This window comes from Carassius gibelio, chromosome A9, assembly GCF_023724105.1.
Source record: "Carassius gibelio isolate Cgi1373 ecotype wild population from Czech Republic chromosome A9, carGib1.2-hapl.c, whole genome shotgun sequence".
NCBI lineage: Eukaryota > Metazoa > Chordata > Actinopteri > Cypriniformes > Cyprinidae > Carassius > Carassius gibelio.
Window position 1 is genome coordinate 19,869,382 of NC_068379.1, and position 17,537 is coordinate 19,886,918.

The following is a 17,537-nucleotide window of genomic DNA, read 5'->3' on the forward strand; positions in this document are numbered from 1 at the left end:
AAGAAATAGTTCACCCAAAAATTTGCTGAAAATTTGGTCACCCTCAGGCCATCCAAGATGTAGATGAATTTGCTTCTTCACATTTTACAATTTCCTTAATATTTGTAAAATAACAGTGGTGTTTATTTTTGCCTAAGTAAGGTTATTATTTCATTATCTCTACTAGGTGAGAAGCCATACAAGTGTACCTGGGATGGCTGCACATGGAAGTTCGCCCGCTCGGACGAGCTGACGCGGCATTACCGTAAGCACACAGGGGTCAAACCCTTTAAGTGTGGGGACTGCGACCGAAGCTTTTCTCGCTCAGACCATCTGGCCCTGCACCGTCGCAGACACATGCTGGTCTGAACCCATCCACTCATTCACACACGGGAGAGCTGGATCTCCCCCAGTAGTGTTCAGCTGGGCTGGACACAGACACGGCCATCCCTGCCCCTGAGAAAGAACGAAAGAGAGGATAAAGCAAGCAGTGGAGGAGCATGATGCTTTCCCCACATCAACAGAGCTAAACAGGGTCCATTCAGGGAGGGACATGGCTCATCTACAAGCCTGAAACATTTGGAGTCCAGGATGTTGATTGTCTCATGTCTGTTCAAAGGATTATTTCACACGGACAAATGGTTTGTTTTCTGATTTTCCCTTTCCGAATCATCCGTGTGGTGTGTTTTCACATGGCTGCTTGTCACTCATCTACAATGTGAAGCAACGCAGAGTGGAATGGCTCTACGTGTTCTTCAGACAGATGCGAAGGGGAGCTTGACCGTGAGTGGTATGCTTGCACAGTTTTTTACATTTACATCAAGAGCCAGACTATTTCAGAAGGATTAAGTCGATCTTCTAATGCGAAGACTTTGGGCCAGTGATTCCAGAGGTTTCAGAAGTTGCCATTTACAGGTTAACACACCAGCGAATGAGATTACACAACAAACTATCTATCATAATGTTCATTTTGGGTCATTATATCTTCTATTCCTCCTAGCTGATGGTTTTAATGAATGAATTTGATAGGAAAAATGCAGGTGCAGTCTATTCTCCACATTTGTCTGAATTGTATCACATTGACTCAATAATTAGGAAAATACGTGTAAATCTGGATAATGAGGGTCTTGAGGCAGAAGAGCAATATACTCATTCTGAGCACCACAGAGGTGAGCTGGCCTGGTCCTCCTCACCCTGTTACACAGTCCAAACTTTTGTTTTCTATAATTCTGATACCTCTTCTATTTATAGTGGATTTCTGGAGGTGTAGTCTCTCAAAACTTTCTAGGATATGCTCTGTTTTCTTTTCATTTTGTGAGATTGCTTTTGAACTATGAAGCCTGATGTCATTTATGGTCAGTACAACAGCACTGTTCATTGGCTTTGTCCTTCACTTTGTATTTATGTGCATCTTTGCAAACATCAGTGTGTCCAATCGCTAATTATTTTGATGACACTTAATTTAATTAATGCATTTGGTAACATTGGTAACTAACAATGTACTGTACATTACCATTCATAAGTTTGGGGTCAGTAGGAATTTTAATGTTTTTTAAAAGTCTCTTAGGTTTACCAAGGCTGTATTTATTTAATAAAAAAATAAGAGTAAAAAAAATATTATAATAGATATTAAAATGTAAAACAACTTACAAAAATCTAATTTAAAGGGGGGTGAAATGCTATTTCATGCATACTGAGTTTTTTACACTGTTAAAGAGTTGGATTCCCATGCTAAACATGGACAAAGTTTCAAAAATTAAGTTATACGTTTGAAGGAGTATTTTTGTTCCAAAAAAACCTCTTCCGGTTTGTCACAAGTTTCGGAAAGTTTTTTTCGAGTATGGCTCTGTGTGACGTTAGATGGAGCGGAATTTCCTTATATGGGTCCTGAGGACAATTCTGCCAGAAGAGTGCGCTAGCAGAGCACTGAGAGGCTGAGCACAGCCTGCTCAGAGCGAGAGCGTCGCGAAAAGTCAAAAAAAGAAGTGTGTTTTTGGTTGCCAGGGCAAGACAACCCTGCACAGATTACCAAAAGAGAAACAGCATTAAGGGACCAGTGGATGGAGTTTATTTTTACAGAGCATCAGGAGTTGTGCAAGTGTTTTTGTTTGTTCCCTGCATTTCGGATTGCACATCGTTTATTTCTTAAGGATAATGCAGTCCCAACGAAAAACGGTCACGATCGTGTGTACATGCGGTGAGTAAAACTGCTTCAAATATCTCTGTGTTGTTAACTTAGCTATCAGCGCATAAGCACATCAAGTAAACAACATGCGATGTTGTCATCAAACTGCAGGTTCCACATGTAACTTACAGCTTAAAAAAAAAAAAAAAGACGACATAAAGTGGAACTTAGTCATTTTCCAAAACCGCTAAGCAAAGATATACAGTTTCAGTACATACCACATAGATACGCCTTTGCTGATGCTGCTCTTGTTAAATTTCAGCCTCTGGATCTGTGTCACAGCTTCCAAACGCTCTCAATGCAAAAGCCTACTGGCGCTCGTGATTCTTTAGCTCCGCCCACACGTCACGCCTCTAGGCGCTCGTGTTTTTCCCGGAAAAATCGTTACAGACTATCTTTCTCTTATAAAGACTTTTTGGAGTTATGAAGGATGCAGTACTACTCTATAGGTGCTCAAGATTAACAGGATATTGAGTGAAAACGAGCATTTCACCCCCCCCCCCCTTTAAATAATCATATATTTATATATAATATAATATTCATATTTATATTATAATATAAAATTATATTATATTTCAAGCAGCCATTAATGTCACATGATCCTTCAGAAATCATTCCAATATGCTGATTTGTGTGCTTAATAATTTTGTGGAAACCCTGATACAGTTTGTTTCATGATTCTTTAATTAATATAGAGTTAATTATTTGAAACATACATCTTTTGTGACTTTCTAAATGTCTTTACTGTTGGATTTGATCAGTTTTATGACATCCTTGCTGTACAAATGTATTCATTATTTTCGTAAAAAAAAAAAAAAAAAAAACTTTTTCAATCATCCTAGCATGACAGCAATTGAACAATCCCTAAAGTCACCAGGAGAGGGCAGCCAGTGAGCTGAATTACAAAGGGATCCTTGATATGATCTCTTAGTGTTTTTCTTCTCTTTTTCTCTCTTTACATTTTCTTCACGCATTCTAATGTTGGAAAGTGATTCAAATATTTACTGAGCCATATCTGTTGATATTAGAATCTTAATCAGAAATGTCTAATTTCTACCTATTATTTATCTATCCATTCTAAGCATTCTTAGAGGGATTTAATGAATAGGCCTATATATATATTTAGACACACTACACTAAGATACTGAAAAAAGCAATATGCTGCACTTGTGTGAATACAACTATTTCTTTTACATACTGTACCCTGATCAATTCACTGTGCGTTCCATGTTGTGCCGTTCATATAGGTTTTCACTGAGATATCAATTTTTTTTTTTTAAAGGAGAGCTGTCAAAGTTTTCTATCCCTGTGATCCATGTGCACTTTCAAGTGGCCACAGAAAGTCTTGTGACTGCTTTTCAGATGATTAGAACTTACATTCACTTTTAAGTCTGCCTGTGCATGCAGGGTGATCAAACATGCTGACTTAATCTACAATCAATCACAGTTGCTGGGGCATGTGAGGGTTTTCATCACCAACAAAAGGAAACTGAAGTCAAATGCTGTGAAAGGAAACGTCTCAATAGAAACATTCTTTTCTTAGTAACCATTTGTCCATGACCAATCCATTTCTTTGTTTGTTTGTTCATTCTGAAGTATTATAATCCACCATGTTTTATGTTCCTCGCTATGTATTTGTGTACACACGTGTGTATTCTGTTGTGTACGGGCTTGAACATAACATGAGCACCTTGTTTTTATGAAGTATGGAAGTAATTATTTTCAGACAGACATGACATTAATCACCAGTGTGTCTTGTCATCATATTCTGTCTTTTGAAATGTGTCTGTAATGTGAGGCACTTCATCTTCATATGACTATTTTCTGTACAAAAAAAAATACTTTTAAAGATGTTGTAATATATGTGAAAGTGAAAAGATATTGCTCCGTTTTACAGGCTGTAAATACCTAGTAAAATAGGGCTTTTTAAAAAAAAAAAATTAAAAAAGGGATTATCTTTATATGTAATATGCAGATTTTTCAGAGACATTCATTTAGCTGATATAATAAAAAAAAGTGTTCAGCTGTTCAGTGTGTGAGAACAATGAAGGCTTGACATTTTAAAGGGTTACTTCAGCCAAAAATGAAAAATCTGTCATCATTTACTCACCTTCATGTCATTCCAAGCTTTTATGACTTTCTTCTGTGAAACACAGAAGATATTTTGAAGTTTAGACTTTTGGACAAAAGCATTCTTCAAATTTATTTTTAATATTTTGTGTTCTACAGAAGAAAGTCAAACAGATTTGGAAGATCATGACGATGAATAAAAGATGTCATAATTTTTCATTTTTAGCTGACGTATCCCTGTAAATGCACATGTAGGGCCAGTTTGAGTGCAACCGTTTTTTATGAACAATCAAATCAAAAGTTCAGCACATTACAGTATTCAGGCACTGCTGCCTCATTTTTAGTAAGTTCGATGTTTTTATACTGACTCTAAAAATGTGAATAAATCAAAAACAACCCAACAAAACACGTGTTTGCAACAGTATTCAAGAGTCATGATATCATTATACTGGTAAGATTTCATTTCTTTTTTCAATCTGAAAAATAAAGGGTTGTTTTACTCAATTCTGCATTACTTTCCCTCCCCTTTGGCATTCTTATGTTTTTTTGTGGCATAATTTTGTAAAGGCAAACAGGGTCAAAGTTATGCAATAATGACGAGTGCCTAGTATTATTAAGATTTTCATGGTTTAATCACCCAGACATGACACAAAGATCTGTTCTTTTGAAATGCACTGAGCCTTATGACCCATTTTAAAGCTGTAAATATCCCGGTTGGTGTTTTGCAGACATTCTTTATGTGTCTCCTATGGAAGCTGCATAAGATTTACATGGTATTCTCCCCCATGGAAGGACACAATTGTTTAATTAACAGGACTCTGGTTTACCTCTAACTTTATAAAGTTGTGTGAACTTCTCATGCGTCGCCAGTTATGGAAATCGAGCAGTCACAGGAAATATTCTGAATGTTAAAGCACTGGTGGTACGGCATAATTCCTCCGTGAATAGCATTTCCCCTCTTGAGTCTCTGTAAAATATTGCCTTTGTTTATGTATTTGCTTTACTTTCTTTGAAATCATGTATTTACTCAATGGCCTTTTTCTTGTTTTGCTGGTATTCTGTAATTATCTTTCTTGTATTTATGTATAGTGTGTGTATTGTAAATATGTTGAGTTTTTCTTCTTCTTGGTTTTACTGTAAAGTTGTGATATTTTAGCTCACTGCACTTCAACGGGATTCCCTTCACCACTGAATCCTGTTGGAGGATGTCACTTCCCAAACGTTTGAAAAAGGTTGAAAGTGTTTCAGCTTTATTTTACTTCTTCAGGAGTTGTCTAAATATTCTGTGCTTTTTGCTATTCTCTGTATTTTCTTTTCTTTCGTTCCTTTTTTTTTTCTCCAGAAGATTGAGCTGTGAATTGAAATTGAGGTTACACATTATACTTGTTTGATAATCTAATCGGAGGCATGGAAGTTAATAAACTTGCATTTTGTATGGAACATATTGGAATATGACATGATTATCATTTTTGAACCATGGATTCCCGTGAATACTTTTAATGGATTTTTGTAAAATAAATGCAGCCCTGCATAATTTTAAAATCTCTCAGATGGAACAAAATATAAATAGAATAACTAGTTTTTTTTGTTGTTAATGTGTGAAACATTTCCATTGACTTTGCTTTGATTCCAGTGTAATTTTGTGGGAATAACTCAATAGTTTTCTCTTTAGGGTATGAACATCATCACAGTGATCCTATAAGTGCTTTCAGTAAATGCCATTCACTAAAGAGGATCACAGCTGAGCTACTGTTTGATCCATACTCTCATCTGCAAAGATCATCTAAATGTCAGGTCAAATAGTGAATAACTATTGTTCCTTTCCATGAAAGAAAATAAATGAGCCCCCTATTGACACAAGGCTTTTCAAAGGAACATGAAGGCATTGATTTCACGATAACAATCTTCCTCAGAGACAAAGCAGCTGGGCTTGTTAAACAAGTATTATATTACAAAGAATCTTAAAGTTACTAGCTAGCAATCACTAATAATCAAATAACATCACTCTGTTTGTCCAGCGAGTCTTGAGGCACAATGACTGTGCTGACTTCGCATGCAGCTAACATGCTAACTCTGCTAAAAACAAGTCAGACAGATTAAACTCACACCATAAGCTGGACAATACATCCTCAAAAGTGGCAATTGTCTTGTATTTTATTAAAAAAATTAACCTTTATTTGATCAATACAAAAAAATCCTACACCTTTGCATCTTAGTATTTGTTAGCATATGCTTCTTAAGTTGCAGTACATTATCTGCGATATCTCCATTTATAACCCTGGAGTTTAACAATATAATATTATACAGTCGATTCACTTTGTGTTTTAGGCATATTTGTTCCCATGTGGGCCTATCTGTTATTTATTTCTGAACAATAGCGTATACTAATAATATACTAAACTAAAAAGTCAGTTGTTCAGAATCAGTTGCTTATGTAAGAACTGATACAGAAAATAATATACACCCTAGTGATGAAAAGAATGCATTGTGCAAATGTCAAATTATTTCCCTGACTGAGGCCTTTCTCCTGTTTCTCAGTGATTTGTATACAGGCAAGATAATTATAGTATCAATTTAATTGGGTGTTATCACTCAACACTATCAACTTTTAACTCTGTTATTTCAAATCTGGCAGCCTGTATTAGCAACTTTAACCACACCTCCATTTATTCACCTAATCACATGTGAGCCATGATGTCTGGATATTCCAGTTTAACCCAACAGACTAAGACTTTAAAGATCTGCTTCCATATTATGTGTAATAACAGTAATGATGTATGTATTTAACATTAACTGTACTCATCTAAGTGCTGCAAATTGGAGTGATTAAAGGGTGTGTTTCACACTTCAATCTTAAGCAATTTGAACTTTAAATCACAGAAATTAAAGTTTTTCTCTTTCTGTTTTGGCCATCAAGTGAAGAACTTCTAGTTAGAAATCTTGAACATTGAAAACTGTGGATCCTTGTATTACATTACAAACTCCATATGTACCCAAACTATTTTACTCCCATCTCAGGAACAACATCAGCTTGTCATCTGTAACAATTCTTCTGTTTACCTTCTTGTTAACCCTTCTGTTATGCATTTGCAATCTCTGAAAAATAAGGCGGTAATCATTTTTATCACTGTAATGAAAAATAAGGTTTTATGGAGCCACACGTACATATGTAACACACACCATAAGCCAAGCCATCTAATGTAAACATTCAGCTGCCACATTGTTCCACATAATGCGGCCATTAGAGCATTATTATCTTGAACAAAGATTTCTAAAACCACTTCCCAGTAACCCAGTGCATATCTCATGTGGGCACTAAGTTACATTTTATAAAATAGAAAAGAAAAAAATAAATCTGTGCAGAATAAATACACGTCATATGTACATTTAAAGCTATTATTAATCCCCAAAAAATGCATAGTAAGGAAAATAAACAACTAATCGATATCCGACCTTGTCTTGCCAGGAAAAATACAGCATTTGTACCCACTTATTGCATTTCAGTAAAACACAGGAATTAACATAAAGGACTTCAATCAATCAAATTAGATCTCTTTCAAACATTTTGCCTAAATAAAGTGAATCCTCTTCGAAACGCATCATATTTTGGACTTCATCCAACTCTTTGGTGATCTGAAGATACATTTAATTTTCTAATTACCTGGTGGCTCCCCCGCACAAATTTCTGAAGTGTCTTATCAAGTGCTGCTTGAGATGTTAATTCACTATGAGTCTACGTTTGTGGCTCACGTTCTCATGACTGTTCTTCAGTTTGGTTCTACAACTAAGACTACAGCTCATTTTATGATTTACCTTGTGATACAAGTACGAATAGTCATTTACGAGAATATTCTGGGTTCAATAAAAGTTCAACTCAGTTGACAGAACTTGTGGCTTAATGCTGATTCCCACAAAAATGTATTTCAACTTTCAAAATCTGATTTGTTTCAATACTATAGCCACATAATGTAAACAATAAGATTTTAACATGATCAACGTTATGCCACAAATGATGTCAACTAATTATAAATTGTATTAAACCTGAAATATTGCTTTAAAGAAGAATAAAATTGCCCAGAAGTCATTGAACATTGTACATTTTACGTGGCACCTCAATTCTACAAGGTAAAAAAGGCACATTGAACATAGTCATAAAAAAGATGATCTCTATATGCAGACAAACAAAGAAAAAAACAAACAAGTCATGAATGTCAAGAATGTCCCATCTGGCAAATGAGCAGAGTTCTCATCAATTAGCTGGTTTTGTGACCACAGGAGCCATACCGACGACCGGGTTTGGTCCTGTTGTACCTGATGAACTGCCAAAACCCAAGATTAGCGAACACACCCAAATCCTAATTAGTATCATCAACAGAGGTCCTGATAGCCCTCCTGCGGCAACGTCAGAAAAACGAGAGCAGGCGGCTCTAGTTCTGGTGTCTTTTCATGTGGAGGGCCAGGTGGTCCGATCGGGAGAAGCAACGGTTACATACGGCGCACTGGAAAGGTTTGGCCCCTGTGTGCTTCCTGAAGTGGCGCGTTAGCTCGTCAGAGCGGGCGAAACGCCAGTCGCACCCCTCCCATGAGCACTTGTATGGCTTTTCGCCTGCAATAAAACATAGGCCAACACAGGTTGAGGGGTGAGCACCACCACAATTTGATGAGATAAAGCACTTTGTACTGCGTAATAATGGCAAGATGAGGTCTTTCTAGAGTCACACTCATAGGCTGTACACAAAAACATACAGTCTGACCAGTACAGTCTGGTTCACAAACAAATGACAAATGTCTAATCTGGCACTTTTTAATGAATCAAATAAATTGAGCACAACAACTGAAGTACATTTTATGACCAAATGACCCTTATGAGCCAGCCCTTTTAATGAATAATTCACAATGACTCAGTCAAGTAATCATTTGAATAAGTCTTATGGATCCTACACTGAATATCTGTGACTGATGGAATTGGTCACATTAAAAAATACATAAATAAATAAAAATGTATAATATTTTATTTTAGAATGTTTTACAAATAAATACATTTCACAGATCACATCAGTTGGTAGAGATACGTTTTGATTGTCTTGTATATTTGTTAAATAAATAGCAGTTGAACTTTGTTGACATATACACCGACGATTGCGTGAACAGCTCTCTCGTTTGTGTGATATTGCTTATTAAATGTCTTACCTGTGTGAGTACGTAAATGAGCCTTCAAATGTGAGGACTTGGTGTAGACCTTCTTACATCCTGATGCACAAGAATACAATAAATGTTAATACATATCATAACTTTTCAAATTAAAGCTCATATCTGTTATATAAACTTTAAAGGGATAGTCTGTCTTCTGAGGAACACAAACGCAGGTATTTAAAAAAAATTGGGTTTTTGTTCATAAAAAAGTTCTTCAAAATATATTACTTTGTGTTCCACCGAAAAAAGTAAGTCTTGTAGGTTAGGAATGACACAAGGGTGAGAAAATTTCGTTTTTGGGGTGAACTATCCCTTTGAACTAATTCTGGCCCACTCTGACATGTCCCGCAGCCTCATACAGTATACCATGTCAAAAGGTTATACCATTGTGTCTTAAGCCTTTTAGTCAAACCTAGAGACCGGTAATTGCCCGAAGTTTAGTCATGTTAGTCCACAATATCTACTCAACAACATTAAATCATCTTAATAGCCATTTAAGCCTGCGTTGCGTCATATAGTCTACATGGAAAAAGCTGCAGCTTCCTTTTTAAGGCCTTGAATATTATGTCAAATAAAGTGTATGCTATAATCGCATACTGAAGTGTCTTGATGCTAAATTCAATCTCACCTGGTACATCACAGTGGTGTATTCTCCTTTTGTCTAGATCGGGATTGTTTCTGCGGTTGTATTGGGCAGGAACTGCTTGTGTTTGGACAGAAAGTGCTGGTCCAGGGGTAAGACCTGCCATTTTAGATGCCATGCTGGCAGCATATGACGGAGGTGGCGATAAGTTCTGTATGAGTTCCTTCCTCCTGTCAGGGCTGCCCGGTTCTGAGTTTGGAGGGGAGGGTGGTAGATAGGCCGCCCTCTTCTGAGGATGCTGACCAAACTGGGAAGGTAGCAAATATCCACTGCTGCTCATATTACAATGCGGTCGTTCTGCAATATGGCTGGGTTGTGGGTGAATACTGTTATACGCTGGCATTGGAGAGCATGTGGCATTGTGGGAATCGGTGTGGACACCAGGCACACTGGGCTCGAGCTCCGAATTCAACAGTTGAAAAAGTGGAACGTCTGGGAATTCGAGGGATGGCGTCTCCTGCTTGATGTGAACATTGCTACCCGTTTCCACAGCTGGGCTGTAGAGGTTTGTGTACTCCGGGTGCGTTGTGGTGGGCGCAACCGAGCCGTGGCAACTGGAGTAGTTAAAAGATGAGTGCAGAGGTTCCGTCTTTACCTGTGGTGCCGCAGACCTCACAGGTCTACACATGCCGGTCCTTAGGTAGGTGACGTCCGGTAAAAAAACATTCATATTTATGCTGTAAGGTGTGCCTTGGTCCATCGTCATGGAATTTTCTTGACTAAACTTCTTATGGTCTGACAACATGTGAAACTGAGGTGGCAGGTATCCATCCATGTCTCTTCTGATCTAAGGAATGAAAAAAAGGGCTTTATTCACCACAAAAAATATACAATACATAACCAGAAAAAAGTTTGTTCAACTATACCCAATAATTTATCCATGAATATGTAGCAAAAGTCTACGTTAAGCTGGTTAACATGTCCCTGTTAGCCAGATGCTTTAACTGTGATCTCGCTGTATTCAAACAAAATCTTAAATATTTAATTATTTTACAGTTTTACCAGTGTCTGATTCTTTTTTCAGCTTTTAAAAGCACAAATTGTGTTCACATCACAGTTCAGAATGTTTGCTCAGTGATGGTTTTGGGACTGTGTGAGTTTTTATGGTCCCATCAGCATGACACTACAGTCAATGGTCACATGGTATTTACCACTCAGCTGATTGGCTCAAAACATTGCATTTTTCCTGCAGAGCAACTGCCATTGACATGGAAACGCTACTGGATAGCTTTCTTCACCTATTACATATATCCCTTTGGCATTAATGCTCTGAGCTTGATAGTAAGCAAAGCAAGTTCAAAGCAATGCATCTTCAAACTGACTGACTTTTTTTTTTTGTTAGATCCACACTCTTAAACTCAAAAAATAAAATAAAAATTTCAGCCATTTTCAAGTCAACTTGTGTGCATCTCAATATAAAAAGGCTTGTTGCTACCTTACACCAAAGAAGGAACCCCCATACAAGCGCTCTCTCTCTCTCTCCGACATCCATAAACTAGGAAATACTCAATCTGAATTTAGAGCCTACAGCTGCTCTGCTGTTATGGAGTTTTCAGATTAAGGTCAGTGCAGAGTTCAGCACAATTCATCTAGCATGCTTCATATGGAGAAACACCATTAGAAAACATTACTGTAAAATATGAGCTGTGCAGCGATTATGTTATGTTTCCGATCAAAATCATAAATAACACAGGCATTTCGGAAAGCTTGCCACCCAGCACTGTTTACCAATGTAACATGCGATTACAGATTCACTCTACCAGAATGTGATGCTTTGATGGAGTGTCATTAAATCCACTGTAATCGTCTTCTCTCAATGCCTCGATCAGTTCTTAGAGGGGTTTTAATCTAGCCGTGGATCCTGCTCAACAAAGCGTTGCCCATAACCGCGTGTCCTCTGCTGAAATAAACTGGAGATCACGTCATTTAATACATCGCAAATGAGAACGACAGGACAGCCAGCCAGAGATGTCATGCGCTTAACGCGTTTGACAAGACAAATTACGCAACTGCCTCGTTTTAATGCCTCAAAAAGGGCGGGGCTCTCTCTTCATACATTTAATAATGGACCCAAACAGGTTTTTAGGATCTGTAATAGTCTTGTGAAGAAAAAAAAAAAAAAAAACATGGTAATGCGCTGTAAAATACACAAATAAGTTTGTATGTATTATTATGTATTAATTAAACTGGCCGCTGTAATTGCCAGAACTTTATCATACAAATACAGATATTTAGGTATTGTATATTTTTAGTGGCGTATTTGTAATTAAATAATGTAATTTTTACTCACCAACCTATTTTAGCTATTAAAAATGTTTGTTACTGTGAAATGAACTTATAAAAACACAGATGGAACCCAAAGTTCATCAAAATTGGCCTGTCCAGCAACTGTGAAAAGTACAAATTTATTTTTCCCACATACAAATACAAAACACCGTAATAACATAACTGACAATTAATGCAGTAAACATCAACTAAAACATACAATAAAACCCTCCAATTCAGACAAATGTAAGGATCTCCACAGGGATCCCCCCCCCCCATAAAAGGTGGGTGGGATAAGGTGAAAAAAATATAATATAATTTTTCTTTTTTTTTTTTCTTTTTTTTGAAAACGGCAAATCATTTCACTATAAGACCCTTATTCCTCTGCTGGGATTGTGTAGAGCCCTTTAAAACGGCAATTTGGACCTTCAGCCCATTGGCCACCACTGAGGTCCATTATATGAAGAAAAATCTTGGAATGTTTTCCTCAAAAACCTTAATTTCTTTGCAACTGATGAAAGAAACACATGAATACAGTATCTTAAATTACATGGGGGTGAGTAAATTATCAGGAAATGTTTATTTTGGAAGTGAACTACACCTTTAATGATTACAGACCTGTCGCTCTAACATCTGTGGTCATTATTTAATTTGAGAGACTGGTGCTGGCTTTTCTGAAGGACATCACTGGACCCCCTTTAAATAATAGTAAAATAAGTTTGCTTATCGAGCAAACAGGTCTGTGGATTGGACTGCATTCTATCCTACTACAATATTTCGACAAACCAGAGGCTTGTGTAGAGATCCTGTTTGTGTACTTCAGTTCGGCTTTCAATACAATCAACTGAGTACTCCTCCAGATCAAACTAAACCAGCTCTCTGTTCCCTGCTTCATTTGTCAATAGATCACCAGCTTTCTGACAGATTCACACCTTCAGCACTGGAACCCCTCAGGGATATGTTCTCTCCCCACTGCTCTTTTCCCTCTACACCGACTGCACCTCTACTGACCCCTCTGTCAAGCTCCTGAAGTTGGGAGACAACACAGTCATCGCTTAATCTAGAACAATGATGGGTGTGCATATAGAAGCGAGATTGAGCAGCTGTCTGTCTGGTGCAGTCTTAACAACCTGGAGCTGAACACACTCAAAACAGTGGAGATGATAGTGCACTTCAGGAGAAACCCACCTGCACCACGCATGTGTTATAAATTATAACACAGTTATAGTGTTTATAACAGTTTCCCCAACAACACTTGAAGGTAATCAGACCAGATAAGACACACCAAAAACTATTCTTTTGTATTTGATTTATGAAATCCTTAATCCACATGATTACAGTATGGAATTCCATGGAATGGGTTAATTCACATTTATGCCACCACACTCCCCCCCCCTTTGGCCATATGTGCTGGTATGCAAAACTGCTTGACTGCACTGCAGCTGCCTGTGTGGATTGCATGTTTTATGCCAACATGCTAGGAGAAGTGTTGAAGTAGGCTAAGTTTCTGCCAGGGACAAATATCAGGAATGTTTTGATTAAAATAGCACATGATCATAAATGATCACTGGAATGCCTTGGTAGGCTGATTTGTGGACAAATTGAATGTCACTTTAGGAAAATTGAGTTCATAAAACCAGTTATTCTGTAAAACCAATAAATTAATTAATCAATCAATCAATCAATCAATCAAAAAAAAAAAAATACAGTTAAAGGAAGTCAGACAAGCATGTTTGTCTGGCTTAATTATGTAGGAAATGTTAACAGTGAAAATGTTGCTAATTATTAGTGAAAATGTGCCTGGAAGTTTCATTTTATTAAGAAATGAAATCAGTGTTATAATAATTGAAACATAAAGTATGTGTCAGCATGACAAATGAGTCATGATGTCATTAATATGTGAACCTGCATTGTCCTGCTTTACAGATGTATTTGTAAATCAAACATATTAGCAAAACACAGACACATGTTGGACAGGTTCAGAGATTTGACAAAAGGCTGGACAAACCACTGAAACTGGAACAATGCAATGGACCTCTGATGTGTCTTTTTGTGAAGTTTGACTTGGTTTTCTGAAAATTACTATTGATTCACATATGCAATCAGATCATTTTTAATAAATAAGTGTAAAGTTATGACATACAGCCAAGTATGGTGACCAATAATCAGAATTTTTCTGTGTAAAATACTACAGTAAAGGCATAAAAGAAAATTCTGTCATCAATTATTCACAATCAAAACCCGTATGGTTTACAACTGTGGAACATTTATTCAAGATATTTTTTGAATGGTCTTAATTTATTTATTTCTATATTTTTTCACTAATGCTTTTGACAAAAAAAAAAAAAAAAAAAAAATGAAATACTGCTTGTGATATTGAAGAGCATAAACAAATGTGCAAAAACCTGATTTTTAATTCATTTAATTTCACTGATGTGTTGTCATGAAGTCTTATTTGTGACATTGTTTGTGAGATACATGCTCAAACATTTTGTTTTGCAATGCCTATGCTTCATTGCCAAATGTTAAATCAAGATCCACTGATTCTAGTTATGTTTTGAATGCGATTCAAAGGCGAGTATTTTCTGTTGCTCATTAGAGAATTGAAGGATCATAGCAGCTAGGGAGCATCTGTTGATGTTGGCACACGGACATCCGCATATGAATGCAAGTAATTCATGTTGCATGTCATTAAAAACTCAGGATATGCTGACAACTGGATGCCAGAATTCAGAAAATGCAAAGCATGTGAGTGAGCATCTACTGTACATGAACTAATAAGGTGAAACTCACATGATTAAAAATTGTTCTCCACGGACGGAATGTGAATTTTTATTTTTTTTATCATTTACTGTTTCAAATCATAGTAAAAAATGTATAATGCAAATGTATTCTGTTTTAACAAAGCATTCATGGCATATACAGAGTGAGGGCTTTGGTGTTTTGAAAGCATTTGCATTAAGCGCTCAATTTCTTTTTCAAGATTAGTAAAAATCGATGCACAAGAAAATGATCCTGATATATTATCCTAAAAATTCAATACATCTATTATTAAGGTTGTCTCAAAAGGATTGTATTGATCACCAATTGTGTTCATATTCTGTGATATTTTAAAAAGAAGGTCAGCAGTTAAAAAGATTTTACAGCAGTTATGTGATAGAGAAAAAAAGTTTGGAAGAAATTGGAATACTGATGTTTATTCCGATGACGACTCAGCAGAAATATCAAAGTCATCAGTCTTTTTCAGTCATCAGAGGTTCAGTGTGTACTCCAAGTGCAATTTACGACAAAAGCTTATGTCTTTTAATAACTAAATTGACTGTGAGTCAATCCTAGGCTTTTGATGAGGATATTTATATGATTATGTATAAACACTTGTCAACCCAATTAGTCTGATAGGAGATATCAATCATTGGTTACTCTCTTTCTCTGGGGCCAGACTCACATGTAAGACTCACTTTTAAATCTGGCTGAGCAATAATTGGGAAGCAAAACTGAGAAACTCTCACATTAGCTGGCTAGCATCATCATCTGTTGCCTGGTTATAGCCTCCTGAGAACCAGAAAAAAAGAAAAGCTTTGTGAATTTAGTATTTTTCCATGTTATTACATTGTTTACAGGACATCCAGAATTAAAACTGTGACATGTGAGGTCTCAGATATATTCACTAAAATACAATGTCCACTACAGAGACACACTTGACACACCAATAAATTCTGTCAACAAAATTATATTATGGAGTGAGAACTATATAGAAATACTAACTGTTTAGACTGTGTTGGTGAAAAAAACAATGCATCTATTTAGAACTGCATATTTCTGATTAGGAAACAGGAGCAAGTAGGCTTTTCTGTTTAAACCTATAAGCCATAACCAAAGTTTATGCCAAGTTTTATATCTAAGTTTAAAGCCTAATTTCTGTATAATATTGTGGCTGCCATAATTTTCTGGATCTTTGATCTTTCAAAGTCACTGAGCCTAGCAGTAGAAAAAAATATATAATTCATTATGAAGCTGTTTAGGCAAAATTATGATACTTTGAAAGTAATAAGAAAAGCAATCATGTGGAAATTATTTTTAAGTTTCCCAGTCAGACTATTCATAAAACCAAAATAAGTTTTTTTGAACTGTTAAGATTATTGAAAGAATAAGGTCTGTGATTAACACAAGCTGAATATATTTCCATGCTTTATTTTTAAGTATTACTAGTAAAATGCATCAGTAATACAACCTTTAATATGAAATATCATCATGTTGAATGTGTAAACCTCTTTACCACTTTTTACATACTTATAGTGTTTATAATCACATTCTTGCAAACTATTTTAACTCAAACTTTCAAGACCGAAGGTGTTGTGGTGGTGATGTAGGAGTCGGTGGTTTAGTTTGTTTATAAGCCTACTTTTAGCCTTTTTGTTTGTGGCAATTGTATTTAGTTATAAAAGTTTTGATTATTGGTGAAGATTATAATGATGAACAAAACATGCAAGCTTTTGCTGGTCACAGGTCTTCTTCTCTGCAATAATTGAAAAGCCAATGTAAAATGTGTGTGTGTGTGTTTTTCTTTTCTCGAGGGTACAAAGGTGATACTGACTTGTGGTTTGGCCTACAAAAATATGTTATTAGTGTAGTTCTCTGTAAGCAACTGGATTTTGCTAAGGGGTCAGGGTTTGGCTGAACCATTTAGCCTAAGCTGGTGGAACTACACATGAGCCACGAAGAGCTTCCATGAGCAAACATGGCAGCAAATAATTTAAATGCGAATAATAAATAATATGTTATTAGTAGGCTAAATAAAACAATATATGTTTTAAGATATAGAAATTAATATACAATAAATCATAGAAATTATTCCGCTGCAAAATTGCCATAAAACAGTTCTTTTTCGTATCAACATTTGAAACATTCCCGAAGGACTTCTATATTAAATAATCCCATCCCAAAGAGACCAGCTCTTCAGCTTTCCTCAATGAGATAACGTGAGGTGGTCAGTGAAACGCTTTCTCGGTGTTAATGATGTTTGCGTTTTGACACTTCTGTAATTAATTTTGTACAAGTCTTGATTAATATACTCACAATATATTCACACAACATCTTCAGTCCTGACTTCGTCCGCCACTGTTTTTCCTGATGACATTTGATCCATACCACAGGTCTTGTCAGAGTAGGTCAAACTTACTGAAGTGTCAGCCCGCTGCCTCT

General features: G+C 36.3%; 2 protein-coding genes across 8 annotated transcripts in view; one reads left to right on the forward strand and one right to left on the reverse strand.

The window, feature by feature from the left end:
- The window catches only part of LOC128019908 (Krueppel-like factor 12), a 43,763-nt gene extending 38,089 nt beyond the window's left edge, over positions 1-5,674 (forward strand). For all 6 annotated transcript variants that reach the window (XM_052606254.1, XM_052606255.1, XM_052606251.1 and 3 more), the window contains one exon: positions 167-5,674. In XM_052606254.1, coding sequence (XP_052462214.1) covers positions 167-348 — 182 coding nt within the window. In that variant the 3' untranslated portion in view covers positions 349-5,674. The remainder of the gene's footprint in view (positions 1-166) is intronic.
- Positions 5,675-7,352: 1,678 nt separating this feature from the next.
- On the reverse strand, positions 7,353-12,068 carry LOC128019910 (Krueppel-like factor 5). Of its 2 annotated transcripts, none has more exons than XM_052606259.1 (4): positions 11,831-12,068; positions 10,056-10,852; positions 9,425-9,484; positions 7,353-8,840 (listed from the first exon to the last, which is right to left on the reverse strand). In XM_052606259.1, the coding sequence occupies exons 2-4, from the start codon at positions 10,843-10,845 to the stop codon at positions 8,662-8,664; spliced, it is 1,029 nt and encodes a 342-aa protein (XP_052462219.1). In that variant the 5' UTR covers positions 10,846-10,852; positions 11,831-12,068; the 3' UTR covers positions 7,353-8,661. The 2 variants fall into 2 exon arrangements, with proteins under 2 accessions (XP_052462219.1, XP_052462218.1); XM_052606258.1 differs by having other exon boundaries at positions 10,056-10,857; positions 11,831-12,067.
- Between the last annotated feature and the right edge of the window lie 5,469 nt (positions 12,069-17,537).

What these genes read in the sequence shown, in the direction of transcription:
- LOC128019910 (XM_052606259.1), bottom strand. Translation starts at nt 10,845, where the DNA reads ATGGATGGATACCTGCCACCTCAGTTTCACATGTTGTCAGACCATAAG. An exon ending in ACACCACTGTGATGTACCAG is followed by an intron (nt 9,485 to 10,055) that starts GTGAGATTGAAT and finishes CTTGTGCATCAG; the next exon opens with GATGTAAGAAGGTCTACACC. An exon ending in TCATTTACGTACTCACACAG is followed by an intron (nt 8,841 to 9,424) that starts GTAAGACATTTA and finishes GTTTTATTGCAG; the next exon opens with GCGAAAAGCCATACAAGTGC.